The sequence below is a fragment of the Dipteris shenzhenensis genome, chromosome 18 (genome assembly GCF_047967505.1).
Source record: "Dipteris shenzhenensis isolate YYH24624 ecotype China chromosome 18, Dip_SZ_1.0, whole genome shotgun sequence".
Lineage (NCBI taxonomy): Eukaryota > Viridiplantae > Streptophyta > Polypodiopsida > Gleicheniales > Dipteridaceae > Dipteris > Dipteris shenzhenensis.
This window is the reverse complement of record NC_141613.1, coordinates 28,702,133-28,718,461: the sequence shown is the minus strand read 5'-3', so window position 1 is coordinate 28,718,461 and position 16,329 is coordinate 28,702,133. Positions and strand designations below refer to the sequence as shown.

Below are 16,329 nucleotides of genomic sequence, written 5' to 3'. Positions count from 1 at the left end.
TGCTCACAATGTGACCAAGATACTCAACCTCTTGTGCCATAAAAGTGCATTTCCTGGCTTTAGCATAAAGCTGATGCAACCTCAAAATTTCCAGCACTTGCTTGACATGTCTAATGTGCCCTTGCTTATCCTTGCTGTAAATGAGGATGTCATCAAAAAATACCAGCACATATTTGAAAAGGAGAGGCTGCAAAATCTTGTTCATGAGTGCCTGGAAGGTAGCTAGTGCATCCGCCTAGAAATCCCCTCAACTAAGTAGGGTTGCATGGCTGCAGCCAATCCTCAATGCATTTCACCTTTGTAGGATCCACTCGAATGCCATCCTTGCTCACAATGTGACCAAGATACTCAACCTCTTGTGCCATAAAAGTGCATTTCCTGGCTTTAGCATAAAGCTGATGCAACCTCAAAATTTATAGCACTTGCTTGACATGTCTGATGTGCTCCTGCTTATCCTTGCTGTAAATGAGGATGTCATCAAAAAATACCAGCACATATTTGAAAAGGAGAGGCTGCAAAATCTTGTTCATGAGTGCCTGGAAGATAGCTGGTGCATCGGTCAATCCAAAAGCCATCACCTTAAACTCATACAATCCCCTTTTATGCGAAAGATTGTCTTGTGCTCATCCCCAGCTTTCATTCTAATCTAATGATAGCCGGACCTCAAATGAATCTTAGTGAAAAACTGAGCACCCTTGAGTTCATTCAACAGGTCATCTATCCTGGGAATTGGAAACCTATTTTTGATGGTGACCTTATTCAAGTCTCTATAGTCAATGCACATACGGTAAGAACCATCCTTCTTTTTCACCAGGAGCACAGGGGATGCAAAAGGAGAAGTGCTATGAGTGATGAAACTCTTCTGAAGTAAGTCCCTCACTTGAGTTGCCACTTCTTCCCGTTCTACCTTAGAGAGTCGGTATGGGCCCTTATTGATTGGCTTACTGCCAGGTTCCAAGACTATGGCATGATCTACATCTCTTCTCGGAGTCAAATGTGATGGCAAATCAGCAAACACATCTGCAAACTCTGAGAGCAATCTCTGCATATCACATTCATCAACACGGGGAGTGCCCCCCTCTTTAGTTACTGACACATTTAATGCATATATGGCGCTGCCCCTCTTCAGCTCTCTGGCCAATTGCCTTGCTGAAATGACCTGCAATTCAGGAGCTGCAATACCATGCAATGTAGTTGATCCATCCCTATGGACAAAGCTGAGTGTTAAGGCATTGAAATCCATGCTGATTTTGCCCAGTGATTGCAACAAATCACAGCCCACGACAACATCTATTGGACCCATGTCAAGTGCCAAGAGATCACTTGCAAAAGTATAGTCATCAGAGAACTTAATCCTTGCATCTTGGCAACAAGATGTACTGATCATATGCTGTCCATTGGCCACTTCTACTCTCAGCCCATGGTCTATCTCAGTAGCAATCAGTCCAACCCTCTGTAAGGTCTTGCAGTTAACAAAACTATGAGTGCTACCGCTGTCCACCAACACATGCACAATACGTCTATTGATATACTCACTTAATGCACAAACTTCTCCTTAATGAAACTAAGAGCATTTAACGGTCCTCCAATGCCATTTGGCATCGAAGTAACCCTTGGAGATGAGCAAAGCATCAACGATAATTTTTTATCTTGCTGAAACTTATGTCTTCATAAGAATCATGTTTTAGGGAACACTCATCATGAGAACATTCTCCTAATAGCCAGGCCTCTTGATGATATGTGCCTTTTCAAACCATGAGAAAACTCACCTGATAGTAGGATCTCTGAATGATGTGTTTTTCCAGCTTTCCTTAGCTTATAACTCAATAAACACAAGTACCCATCATGACTTGAATATAAACGCTATGATTGTGTCACCCATCCTATGCCGTCTTTTTAGTGTGGTCTTGTGCATGTCCCTTTCAAAAAAATAGAGCCTAAACGTTCAACTTGAGCATGAGAAAGATGAAGAGTGCAGCAAAAGTGAACCGACTGCAAAATGTAAGCATGATTTCGGCCATTTGACCAGGATGATAGGGGCGCATAAATTATTTTGGATCAGCCTAGGGAATTCAATTTATGACCCTTCCGCACGTGCGCAGACCAGCCAGAGCAAAAGGCCCTCCTCCACGATCTAGAATAGATACATATCATGCTGTACAAAGAGTTGAGCAGGAATTAGACACTGACGTAGGGAAGGCGGAGACAGGCGCCTGCCAGTAGCGAATAGACGAGGTTGGAACAGCAACGAGGCATTGCTCCACTCTGGAAATTCGGAAGGCTAGCCGTCTGAGCATGTTCGTAGGGGATTCAAATTGAAGATGCTCCCACTCCGCGAGCTAGCTGCCGTCTCTGCGTCGAATCTGGGGACCCTCAAATAGTAATAAGTTGTTCTTCTAGCTGCTGTCTCTGCGTCGATCTCGGGACCCTCAAACAGTAATGGGTTGTTCTTCTCCTCCCCTCTGCCTCTTCCCCCGCACCCCCACTACGCCTCCCCACTCGCCACCCCTCTCTCTCTCTCTCTCTCTCTCTCTCTCTCTCTCTCACAATGACGCCAGTCTCTTCCCCAAAAAACAGCAATAAGGTTGCTCCCCTCGTCTCATCTTGTTTGAGCTTGCTCTGTCTCACCCCACAAACAGCTCGCGCTCTCTCTGCTCAATCTAACTGCAGTCCCTCTTCCAAACATCGTCCCTGCTTGTAACCACTCAGTCAAATTTGAATGGTAATTTGGAAGTCACCCTTGTACTTCATCTTTTTTTTTTTAATTCTCTCTTACCCTTCTCCAAAAGGGCAAAATCCGTTACACTCTTCAAATTTAGGGGCTGTCGAAGATGATTTAGCGAACAAATAGTTTTCAAGTACCATGCATGACTTTCACAACATCACCAAGGGGTTTGCATGTGTACATAACTTGGTGGATAAATATGTAAAAGACCAAGGAAGTCCACGCTAGCCCAATGTGCAGCAATAACTACAAGTAGTCACGTACTAAACCTCTCCATCTAGCGGATGGCTTTTACTTAATGTTGCCATACCCCATTGCTCTGTAGAGCATTTTTATCATACTCTAATAGACTTGCCTTATTTGATGAAGCGAGGTACTAGCCATTTCCCATCCCTATTCCAACTTATACAATATTTGAAATTATAGTGTGCATTTTTCCATTGCACCAAGACACAACATTTTAGGATATTTTCATCCCAAGGATGATGTTGGAAAATTTGTGAAAATTGCACTTACTAGGCTATGAGCCCAGGGTACACTAAGCACTTCATCAGCTGCCTTGAAGTGGCTAATTGATGGGACACCAAGAAAGACAAAGCTAGAATAGGGGATGTAAATTTTTTAAAATGGCATGTTTGAAGCATAGTGTTGCATAGCATTGGGATTAATGGAGGTGCAGCTTTTAAGATTTACTTACCCTTCCCTTAAGAAATACAATACTTCACAAAAGATGGCTCATGCTAGTCCTAGACAAGGAGCATTAAACTTTTTCTCTCTCATGTCTACAGCTAATAGCAATGAAGGCAGGCCCTACCATTCAAGAAGACCCATAAATGGTTCCAATTGTTGGTTGTAATCACGCTTAAGGATCAAAGTTGACATGTCATTGAAGACCACGAGGCTTAGGGAAATAGTTGGTCCGTTGAAAAATATTATTGAGTCTCAACAAATATTGTTGGTCTTTAAGAAACATTCCTTTGTAGCCCCACAGAGGATTCTTGAGATGCTATGATCAGTCCATCTTTTGGTTTTCAAAAGAGTGTTTGCAAGGTTAGCAATTGCCTAACGTTTGGCACAGTTGATGACTTCCTGGCTTTTGGCATATGTGCGCACCATTCTCAATCAAACACTTGTAGTGCCTTGATACATGACGGATTCCCATGAAACCATGGCATCCACCTTTTCTCTTTCCAAGAGGGTGTCATAGTCAGTCTTTAGACAATGTGACCAACTTATACTACATCTATGGTCCATTGTATGCGAAAAGCTTCTTGGCCATTTTGACTATGAGGAAGTCTTTGTTTCTTAGGATAGCGTGTTTGTGAATTGAAGAGGTCCAAATGGAGTCAAGGTGCATAAAAGAGCTTTTCCCATAAAACTTGAGCTGTGCTTTGATTGACTCAAGAGCAATCCATAAAGATTTCCACAAGGAACTTCCCTTTGTAGAACATGGTTCTGGGCAAAAAACTACGGATAAGATTGGGTATCTTTTCCACCCCTTGGCTCTTTCTAGTTTGATGTATTTGAAGTTCCTTGCTAGCAACATCGCCCAATCAAGATCAGAGCTTAGGAGAACCTTGATTATCCACGTTGCACAAGCTTCGCCGCCGCTTGCTTGATGTCCACTACACCTAGGCCTCCTTCACTCTTAGGTCTGGAATGGAAGCTCCATCTGACTTTTGCAATCCTATTTGTGCCACCCCAAAGAGAGGATCTACACTTGGAGATCAGTTTATCCAGCCCTGTTTGACTTGGGTGCCAACAAGATAGGTAAAAAATAGTAATAGGGTACAGGCAGTGATTAAGAACCATTCATCTCCCAACCAAGTTGGCCTAAAATCCTCTCCATTTCTTGAGTTTGGAGCTGAATTTGTTTAACACCCAATCCCACCGCTCCTTCATGGACACGTCAAAGCCCATGGGAATGCCTAACAATATCAAAACAGTGCCTTTAGGAATCACATGACATCCCAGGAGTTCTAGGACCTCTTGTAACCTTCCATTGAGTGTGCAGTATCCTATTTTGTTGTGGTTGATCAGAGAACCTGATGTTGTACAAAAGGTCTATAGACACTCCATCACTACATGAACATCTCGAGGGGAGTTCCTAGGCGTGAGGTTAGTGTCATTCGCAAATTGTTGCATGACAAGTTGCTTTCCAGAAGGCAATTCAATTCCTTTGACCGTGCCATCTCGCATTTTGTTGATGAGCAACCAGCCCCAAGCATCAACGGCGATAGCATATAGTAGGGGGGCAATGGGGCAACCTTGTCTAGTAGATCTCTTCAAACAGATGGGTGAAGACATTATACTCTAGATGGGGAAGCATGGGCCACTCATCTAGGGGGGGGAGATTGTACCCATTCTGCTGTCGTTTTCATGGTGTGATTGTGTTTGTGTTTCTTCTTCTCCAATTGATTATGTGGTGAATTTGTGTGAAAAGAACACCCATGAGCTTGGTCATTGCCATGACCTCCATCCATGTGCTCTACCTAATAACCAAGCATTTCTTGGTAGATTTGCTCTATTTGGTAGAGCAAACCAAACATTTCTTGATATGAAGGTGCCTTAACATGAGCTACCATGTTGACGTTGCCAAGACAAAGTTCTTGAACGATGTGCCAAAGACTTCAAAGATATTGGAGTAAGGTCTTTATCCTCAGTCTTCTCACTAATATTCATTGTGTGAAGTATCTAAAATATGTTAAATATGTGTCACGGCTCAAAAGGAGCTTGCTTTTAGTTTCAACCTATTGTCATAATGGGATGATGTTCTTTTCATAAATGTAAAATGATCAGCATGTGGATGCATTGGGTTTGCTCTTAGCCATATATCTCTTTTGTAAGGGTTGTGTGTATGGGAAGATGCACAAGGTGCCCTTCCAAAGATATCAATATAAAAGGCTAGCAACCTCTCTTAATCTTGTGGACACAAGCTTGGTTGGGCTTATGAACCTTGAAATGTTTAGTGGAATTAAATATTCCTAAATTATATAGGTGACTATTCCAAAATGATTTGGGTGTATCTCTTGATCAAGAAATGAGAGACATTTTTTGAATTTCTTAAATTGAATGCTTTTGTTGAGAAAGAAACTTGCAAGCAGACTCAAATTTTGAGATCTCACAAAAGGAGTGAGTACAAAACCAATGACTTCAAAAGATTTTGCAAGAAGAATGCCAAAGAATGGCATCAAGTAGCAATTTACCATACCTACACTCCTCAACAAAATGGAGTCGTAGGAGAGGAAGAACATACATCTAATTGAGGCAACTAGGTCTATTGTCAAAGACATAAGTATGCTAAACATTTTTTTGACAAAAGCAATGCTTAGAATTGGTGTCCCACAAAAGCAGGAAAAACCATGATACCCTATGAAGCTTGGCAAAAAAGAGGCCAAGTGTCATGCATTTGAGAGTTTTTTGCTATATTTGTTATGCATATATTCCAAAATGTTGAAGAACAAAGTAGTAGGAAAATGCATTTTTTATTGGGTACAATGATGAGCAAAGCAATGGGTGCACGCTATACCACCTTGAATCCCACAACGTAATTGTTACTAGGGATGTCATCTTCAAAGAGAGGGAAAGTCAGTGTGATGTCTAAAAATTGCACCCCAAATTTGGGATAGATGAAGAGGAGAAAGTGGAAGAGGATACTTCCCAACCTTTTTTGCCCAAAAGTGAACATTATGAGGGTGAGATGGAGGGCTGCAAATCTTTCCCTCAAGTGAACAAAAATTAACAACAACAATTGCAATAGCCCAAAGCAGCCAAGAAAACTCATGAGAAATCATCAAAATGGTATGTGATATAATGCAAGGTATAAAATTATAGTGAATTCTTGAGGATAACAAAAGGAGGCAGCCAATGAAATTATAGTAGCAAATGGAGACTGCAAATGTGGCCCTCACAATGCTTATGTTGGATAATGATGACCGTCAAAGTTTTACTTAGGTAGACAAGCATGTGCATTAGAAGAATGCCATGAGACAAAAAATGGATGTCATTGTTAAGAATGCGATACAAAAAATTATGCCATCGTTAAGAATGGACCAAAAGAAAGTCAAAGTAAATGGATTAATTAACAAGTATAAGGCAAGATTAGGCTCCCAAATGAATGCGTAGTCTGTAGGGCACCTAGATCTTCATCATGTGTCACAAGAAAGGCCAAGTTTGGTAGCCTAAGGCTTTTGTGGGAGCTAGTGGTATGTCCAAAGGGAGCCCGCTGAGTGGCACCACATTGCAATGCACATGTACACATTGTAGTCTAAAGAAGAGGTAGTTTGATGTCTATCCAAATGAAATGAGGGAGCTTATAGATCACTTGGTTCAATCCATCCCAAAATATGTGCTTCAGAATTTCCCAATTAGGTGGCATTGGACGATAAGGTGGAACTTGCGGAGCTACGTAGTGGGCAAATGTTGGGGGCACATGGAAGGTCAGAAGTTCATAAGAGTTTCCCCCTTGAGAGTCTCATGCATTCCCTCAGCCAGGGTCTCACCTTGCAAAGTCCCTCATCTAGGGGTTTTCATCCTTCATGCGTTCCAAATTAGGATGCCCCGTGAAGGCTATGGGACCTGAGTCCACAAAGGTGGTCTCAGTCCTTATCTATGGCTCAGGGCCGATTGTTGTTGACTTTCCACAAACATACTAACAAAGGGGTTCTCCATGTCTGCTAAATTTGTTCGGCCCAACCGTCCAAACATGTTGGATAAAGTACCTCTTAACCTGGAGGCTACGGAAGGAGCGGAAGAGTTAGGTAGAGCAAAGCTAGTGTAGGGAGCTTTGGAAGCCCTCGGGCTTGCGGGGTTTTGCATTTCCTCGTTCACACTCTTCATCTCATCAGAGCTAGAGGGGTCCTCCCGTCGAGGCCCTAACACTAAGTGAGAGCTAGAAATGGCGCTTCTGGTTGGATTTGATCCTAAATTAGGGCGAAAAGTGGGCTGAGCATAGCTCAAAACACTATCCTTGGGCTCGAGTTCCCTAGACAAATTTCTTCCAGACCTCAAGTGCATGTATAAGATTTCTGTGGAGGTACAATCTAGATCAAGTTTATTCTGTTTATATATATATATATATATATATATATATAATGTCCCAGAAATATCACCACAAGCGTAAGGATAGAGCTAAGGCAATGGGTGTAGGGATAGAGATGGTATGCCCACGATCGTGGGATTAGTGCTAACGCTATGGGCAATGGGATGCTGAGGTCGGCGGGATGTGATTATGGTGACAGTCATCATTAGGGTAGCTATAAGACAATAGGCATAGGGATAGGGGTGGACCTTGCAAAACGGTTGGCGGGTTATCTGTCTCAGCGGGATGTAAGTATGGCGATGGATGTAGGGTTGACAATAAGTCGACGGGTCGTGGGCATAGGCTCAAGACCACGAGTCAACGTATGTTAGACCGACGGGATAGTATATTTTGACATGTATTAATTAAGCCAACAGGTTACACAGTGCACATTTGTCAGGTCATGGGGATAGGGGCTAAACTAATAGGTCAATGAAGGTTTGACCATGGGGATCGAGCTTTGGCAACGGGTCAGTGGGATAGCGCTATGGCGACCATCTATGGGGATAGGAAATGTATGAGACCATGAATTTTGCCGACTTTTGTTTGGTAATTTTTGGTGATTTTTGAGTTTTTGTTCCAGCTTTGAGTGTTTGTGGGCGCTATGCACTACCTGAACTACCTATACTAAATAAAAACAGGCAAAAAACAACTTCTTTTGGTGCATGAATGATAAATTCCTATAAGTGGGGCTGTCCACACTCTAAACTACCTTCCTATCACTTCAAAACACTAACAAACATAAAAAACAACCTTACCATGATAAAAAATGCTTTCCAACATCATTTTTTGTCCACACACACACACTTCTTCACTCATTCCTCTCCTCCAACTCCACTATCAAAGCTCCAAGTTAAGCTTGAAACAATGAGCAATGGGTAGATGAAAAGAGAAGGCAAGTGCAATGCAAAAGCATACCTTGAACTCCCCGACCATCCATGGTGCCAAAGATGTGGTCTCAACGGTGACTCACGTGTCATGGGAATCTTGAAGGAATGCCGATGGAGCCTCCACTCCAAGATACTCCTTCTAAGATGCAATGTGTTTCCACAAGAGAAAGCGGGAAGGGAGAGAAGGGAGAAGAGAGGGAGAAGGGAGGCGATAAGGGAGGGAGAAGGAGGGAAGGAGAGAGTGAAGGGGGATGGAGTGGCAAACGCAAAGGCACTACAAGGGAAACAAGAGAACACCCAAAGACACTCTTGAAAGAGAAGAGGGAGCTTGTATTCCAAACTTGTGCATACAACAATGAAGACCAAAGTTAACCATTTGGCTTTTTACACAAGTCAACTTTTGAAGGGAGGGCTAACCCTTTTCCTTTTTGCACTCTCCCTCTCTTTACATTTACAAGGCTCTTGGGCCCATATGGTGCCAAAGCATCTTCTCTATCCTTTCCTTCCCTCTTTTTATTGTAGCTCTTGTTGTTACGCTTCTCAGTGTGTCAAAAATGGCACTTGTGTTAACCATATAATGGTGTTTGGGACAATCTTGGCATTAAGAGGTTCTCCTGCTAGGATCCCAAATAGCGCTTGTGTTAACCTTGCCAATCTAGATGGTCTTGGCACCTGCCTTTGTCTTAAGCCATTTGAGGCTCAAAACTCGGATGGCGAGGTCGATCTTGAGCCATTTGCGGCTCAAAACCCATATGGCCCGTAACTATGCTCCATGGCTGTGAGCCGTTAAAGTAAATCATGATGCCTAATCACCTCTAATCACTCATTACCATGCATTCTGTGGCTGTGGATGTTAACATAGTCATTTTGTAATCTAGCGTGCCACATTGTTCCTAAGACTTTTCAAACATACACAAAAGTTTGACACTCTAATGCAATTTCCTATGTTCAATAACTTCACAAAGTCACTATAGTAAAACTCATCAATATGGAGGGTGATGAAACCAAGACTTCCTCTATTAACGAGATCTACTTTTAGGCATTTAGGATAGCTCACATGAGAGAGCATGTAGGTGCCTTTTCCATCAAAAGTGAAGTTCTTGATTGTCAAATCAATCTCCAACACTTTCAGGACATTCACCATGGAATCTATTTGTCTTTACTCATCTAGCTATCGGAATCATGCAAAAGGAATGTACTTGGTGTCTAAGCATGGAGGGTATTCTTCCTTAACATCAACCACCCTAGGCTTCTTTTCATCAAAACATGGTGGATCAAACAACCTTCTTTTTGTTTTCCCAAGAGGGGGTAGGGGGTAATTTAACAAGAGGATGCAACTCTAATCTAGATAGAGGGGCTCCCAACATGGATAGTTATGGGAGAGGGTTCAGTTGCAATGAAATTATTTCTCTTTCCCTCTGGAACAATAGCATCTATTTTCAAGAAAGAATTTGGTGTTAAAAGATTTTTGGAAAATCGAAGGAAAGTGGGTTTCACATATATAACTTCATGAGACCATAATTAATTTTGCTTATTGCATCTACCTAATCTCTTGGGGGAAAAAAGTGGGATGTACTAGTATTGAAGGTTTAAGTTATCATTAATTATGACATTGCAACTTACTTCTCACATATTTTCAATATAAAGTGTGAGGTACCTATATGCAAATGCCATGTGCACACCAAATGAATGCACGACAAAAGCATACGATCACAAAAATATAACTTTTTGGTGCTGGGGTTTCTTATTATCACCCAATTACAACATTGCAACTCGCAAAATGTGGGGGTACCTATATGCAAATGCCACATGCACACCAGCTCAATGTATTCTCCATGCCATATGCACACAAACCAAATTCAGGCAGATGCAATATCACAAGCATTCTCATTGGAAACTAGTTCGAAAAACATACAGAAAGGAACTCTTCGCATGTGACTAGAACACCCGTCTGACTACGCTGCAAGCAACTATTTACACACATCTGACCACACTACAAACAATTGTTTGCACGTGACCAGAGCAGACATCAATAGCCTCTTAACACGCAAAACTGATATCCAAAAGGCTACCTTTTGCTCTGCTATGACTCACAGGGCCTCAAATGTAGTCAAACCTAAGCATGCAGGCACAAAATGCATGTGCTCATTTTGATCATTTGGTCCTGTTACCTACTCTGCAAATCTCTTTCTTATACACACTTGTATACAATGGTTTTTTTTTAATATTCTATGGAGTCTTCTGAGTGTGTTCGAAAATTGCAACACTTTGGGAAAATCTAGAGACATAGCTCTAGTGTGCTCAATAAAGCGATTTGGGAACTTGGGCATCCCCCCAACGCTCAAAATCACTTTCTTAAGCATGAAGTGTGTTCCAAGGGTAGTTTGTTTTTGAAGTAGGAGCATCGATTGCTTTTTCATTTGGAATTTTAGTGTTGCTATTCTCAACAAAGCGATTTGGGAACTTGGGCATCCCCCCAACACTCAAAATCACTTTCTTAGGCACATATATGAAGTTTGTTCCAAGGGTACGAGCATCAGTTGCTCTTTCTTTTGGAATTTTGGTGATACTATTCTCTTTAGGCTTCTAGAAGGTAGTTGGCAATCGAAACACTGGGTGAAAATCTGGAGTAATAGGTAGAATGTGATCAATAAAGCGATTCGGGATGTTGGGCATTCTCTTGAACCTTAGAATCGCTTTCTTAGGCACATTTATAAATTGTGTTAAGGGCAGTTTGTTCTAAAGTAGGGGCATCAATTTCTTAGTGTATATTTATGTTGGAATCATATATGATTGTGTTAATCAATGTTTTAAAATTTGTTTAGATATTGTTGATTTAATACATTACTGTTTGTTGTCTTTCAGCTGTGTTGGCATTCTGGTCAATTTAGTGGAATGTAGAGATAAACAGATTGTGTGGGATAGAATTTCAATAATGTGCTTAAGAAAGTGATTTGGCCTATTGGACAACTCCCAACCAGCATAGTTTCACATATGTTTCTGGTTGCATATTCTGTCTTGGTCTTCTTCCTCTACAGGGCCAATAGGGACTACTTTTGATTTCTACATTGTTGGTTATGTTGTCTCTCATCTGGGTTGGACATTGGTTCAATTTAGTGGAATGTGAGAGAGAAACAGGTTGTTTGGTATAGTTTTTCAATAATGTGCTTGACATCGATTTGGCTTGTTGGACAATTCCCAACCCTCCAAATTGCTTTCTTAAGCACATTTGTGCATATCCACTTGTTACAAGTTTTGTCTTGCTCTTCTTCCTCTATATGGCCAGTAGGGAATGGCCAGTAGGGACTACTTCTATAATGAAGCTCTTGCTTGCAGGCTGAAAGACTATCATGGGGCAAGGACACAATAGACAGCCAGGGTGGTTGGTAAGGGGCCTCCTATTGCTCAAGCTGCCACTGCCCCTATTGCTAGTGCCAGTGTCAGAGGATCTCATAAGAGGAAAGGGCAGTCCGTGCATATCCTTAAACAGGCAAAGAAGAGGAGGGTTTCTCAAAGGTGTGACTGCTTAGGAAGATAAGGAAGGCACAAAAGGCTATGGGATATGCAATAACAAAGGCTTGTGAGGGAGATCTGTAATGATAACTAGTAAGGTTATAGATGGCATAGGTCTGCATTGTTGGCCCTCCAAGAGTCAGCTGAAGATTGGATGTTAGAATTCTTCCAGGATTGCATGATTGTTACTGCACATAGTCATAGGGTCACCTTGATGGTGAAGGATATTGAGACACTTAAGAGAGTTCATTATAGATACGACAAAATACTTATTCCTTGCGATTGGGTGGACCTCATATTTAGGGATATTCTATTTGTGCCACCAGCAAGGAAACCAAAGGATGAAGGTATAAATATAGTGGAGGTAACACACAGCAAGGATACAAGGGGCAAGGCTACTTATGAGGAGGCCATGATAGAGTAGATGCTACCAACATGCGATTCATCCAAGAGACTACCATAAGGGACCTTAGAAATAATCAAAGGATAATGCACTTGGGATCAAATATTAACCTCAACTTTCAACATGCCACTTCTGTGAGAGATATAACGCTGACCCAAGGCTATTTGCGAGCTTTGATGTCACAAGGAGAGTGGGTGATTGACACAATTCTTTTTTCTGTTCTGAGGTAATTGATCTTCATGCTTAGGTGATGAATATGGTTTAGTTTCTTGATTAATTGATGATATGAACTGAGTTTCTTATATAATGCATTGATAACAATATTTTTACTAGCATGTAAAGAGGAGGGCTACATATCTCCCTTACTAAGGTTCCTACAAGTGATCTTGTTAAGTGGTTTAACACTGTGACTTCACCTCGATCACTCTCATCGTGTTACCTTATCACTCTGAGTAAGTGAATAATACATTTTACTTAATTTCTTTTACCATTTGTTGTTGTAATGTTGACTGATGTATCTGTCTTTTTTTTGCAGCAACCATTGGAGCCTAGTGTGTATTGATCTTCAACAAAAACAAGCCTTTCATATGAATTCTCTCTATGGAACACACACGGACCTTGATCTGTATGTTTTCTTATTCTTAATATAGCACTATATAAATAAAGCTCTATGTTATTACTTCACCATTGCTAACAATAGGATTTTATATCGCAGAGGCCTGAAAAGGTTATTGGATGTCTTGGATCATTGTCCTCCAAATGTGGACCTGCTAGATAGTGTTCATATGTTTGACTTAAAGGTAAGGACATTTGTGGATGTTTAATGATGTTTTTGGCCTCCTCAAATATATAAACCATATCCTAAGGTTGTTAAGTTTGTGTTGGTGCCACAACAAGATGATCCCCATTCATGTGGGTGGAGGACAACGATCCATGCCAAGTATTTGTTAGATACTTACTGTGCAAGTTCACAACTAGACAGGGTAAGTATATAAATCTATATATTCATAATGACTCTTGTACAAATGCCATTGTGAAACAAAATATAATCTAATCTTTCTTATTATTTTTATTGATTGTAGGTTTCAGAGCAGCCTCAGCCTTCATAAGAGCCTGATGAGCAGCCTCATCCTTCACAGCAGCAGCAACTTGATGAGTAGCCACGCAGCCTAATCAACAACCTCCTTTATAGCAGCTTGACAAGTAGCCTTCGTAGTTGCCTTCAACTTCATCTACATAGGAGTAGCTACATATTATAATCATAGTTGGACTTTATATTTTGATTATGGCTCACTCATTGTATTGATACAATACCTGTAATATGAGTTTTTATTTATCTCAACAATCCCATTTGGGATCTCTCTGCTTATGTATCACTGATTTTTGTATTGATACAATTGACATGTAATATGAGTTTTGATTTCTCTCAATGATTTATTTACATAGAATTATTCATTCTCTTATTTGCATTAGTATAACATGAATTCAAATCAAGAATCAAGGGTACCTTCTTACAAGGCTTTAAAGATAGCATATGGAAAATCAGTAAAATCAACAAAAATCGAGACCTTATCACTTGTAAAAACCATAAACTTTCCATTATGAATAATCATGTACAAAAGTTTCATATAGGATAAAAAGACTCAGTTTGCATTATAGTTTCTTACAATTGAGGAGGAATGTTACAACTTGAAGTATGTATACAGCTTTAAAGCTAGACTAGTAGCATAGCTTCTTTAGTATGTTTCCCCAATAATTGAGAGTATAGAGCTAGACTAGTAGCAGAGGTTCTCTAGTTGCATCTCTAATAGCTAAAGAAGAGATGATGATGAGATGTTGAAACAAACGTTGGAGGAGAAAATGGTATAGGAGGAGGTGAGGAGGAGCTGGTGCACGAGGAGAAGATAGAGGATCGTTCAGGTGCATCACATGCTTTAGCTCCATCGGAGTCCTCCTGAGGCGTGTCCAGGTATAGCAGAAGCTGAAAGTCTCTATTGCCACCAGCAATAAAAATTGCATTTAGAACAAGAACTAGAAAAGCAGTAGCTTGCGAATGAGGATCAATCTTCTCTCTGAGTTGGACCGTGGTAGAAATCTACACATGTACACAATCACTAAGATCAGTGTGGCTGTTGGTCACTAAGTCGTTTGAGAAGTCCTATACATGTGCAAAAATCATGCGAAATCCTATATATTGTTATTGAGATGTAATTTAAACAGTCTCTCCAGTGATGCTTTTGCATTGAATTGTGCTCTCCCTCCAACTCAATCGTTGTTGTATGTTTTGTTAGTAACAAATGAAGACAATGAATGAATCATGTAAATATAACAAATGAAGATACTAAAGAACCAATTTGTAAACATTCTATGCACCTTTTTGTTGTTGATAATGAATGAGAATTCTTCCAAAATACAGTCTCCACACAAATGTCATGACACAATTGGGCTAGCGTACCACACTTTCCTATCGAGATTACACTTACCAATATTACATCTTCATAGACCTTTCTTGTGAATAGCATCTTCATTGCGAACTTCCACATAGGATAGTTACAAGTGCCACTCAACTTTTTTTCAAAGCAAGGCATGTTATTTGAAGTCATGCCTATAAACAAATGCTACCCCTAAATACTCTTGCTACTATAATTGAAAATAATAATAGTCCTCTACAAAAGGTTAAAAACGTGGATGTGGGTTTGCCAAAATCACCAAATTAAGAGAGCTAGAGCACTCGCCAAAACTTCAAATGTCACTATGAATTTGCAAAGGCCCTTTGCCAAACACCTCAAAGTGCTTTGAAATGTGTGTTGTAGTAGTACACAAAACTATTGCTTCTCACCATGAAATGTCTCCAAATGTGAAACTATAGCAGGACTTGGATGCATGTGCTGCAAATTCAAGTGTGCTTCATTTTTGACGCTTTCATCTGCCTTGATGTGCATGCATGTATTATAGATTGAACAGACAATGTTTTCACAAATATTGCTAGGCAAAATGGTTATTGTTCATAAATTTGTGCTTTTTTTGTTGGGCTCAGCATAAAGCATGGAGCATGCTTATTCTTGTAGTGTGTTTTTTAGAACTTAGCCTTGGTATGGCCTTGTATGCTAGTTAGGACATTTAGCCCTAGTACACCTAGTTCACTTAGGACATTTTAGTCCTTAGTCACCTAGTTGACTTTTGGCCATATATTGGCCACGCTTATACTTTCTTCATTATCCATTTGCAAGTACACTTGAGTTCCCTTAGCTTGTTGCTTGCTTCTTTGCATTGCATCTCCATTCCATTGCTCCCTGCACCCAACACATTACGCAAAGAAAGCCTAACTTTTAATTCAAAATCTATAAATGGGATACTTTATGATCCTAACCATTAAATTTGCAAAACTTGTTCAAGTAGTTAAACAATTATTAATAGAAAGAATTACCTTTTCCCATTCAATAAATTTGAAGGATTTTGTCATTGTAAACATATTCTAACCACTAAATATGCAAAGCTTCTTTAAGTGATCCTTATATAAAACAACATTGGTAAACTACACCATTAACACATAACCAATAGTGTAACTAAAGAAAGTATTGCCATTACAAAATTTAACCCAGGAAGAAAGTGATGCTATTGGATTATGGCAAAGGTTAAAGGACCTTAGATATTGTGTTGCATGCTACCATGTGCACAAAAAACATGCATCAAACAATTAGGCAAAAAAGTCAATTCT

The 16,329-nt window shown here is 40.4% G+C and overlaps 1 protein-coding gene across 5 annotated transcripts in view; it reads right to left on the bottom strand.

Annotated features, from left to right (window-relative positions):
- The window catches only part of LOC147891059 (uncharacterized), a 63,984-nt gene extending 61,533 nt beyond the window's left edge, over nt 1-2,451 (bottom strand). For all 5 annotated transcript variants that reach the window (XR_015542597.1, XM_087389515.1, XM_087389517.1 and 2 more), the window contains exon 1: nt 2,191-2,451. Coding sequence is in view for 4 of the 5 variants with exons in the window: in XM_087389515.1 (XP_087245641.1) it covers nt 2,191-2,297 (107 nt within the window). In the remaining variant the exon portion in view is untranslated. The remainder of the gene's footprint in view (nt 1-2,190) is intronic.
- Nucleotides 2,452-16,329: the final 13,878 nt, after the last annotated feature.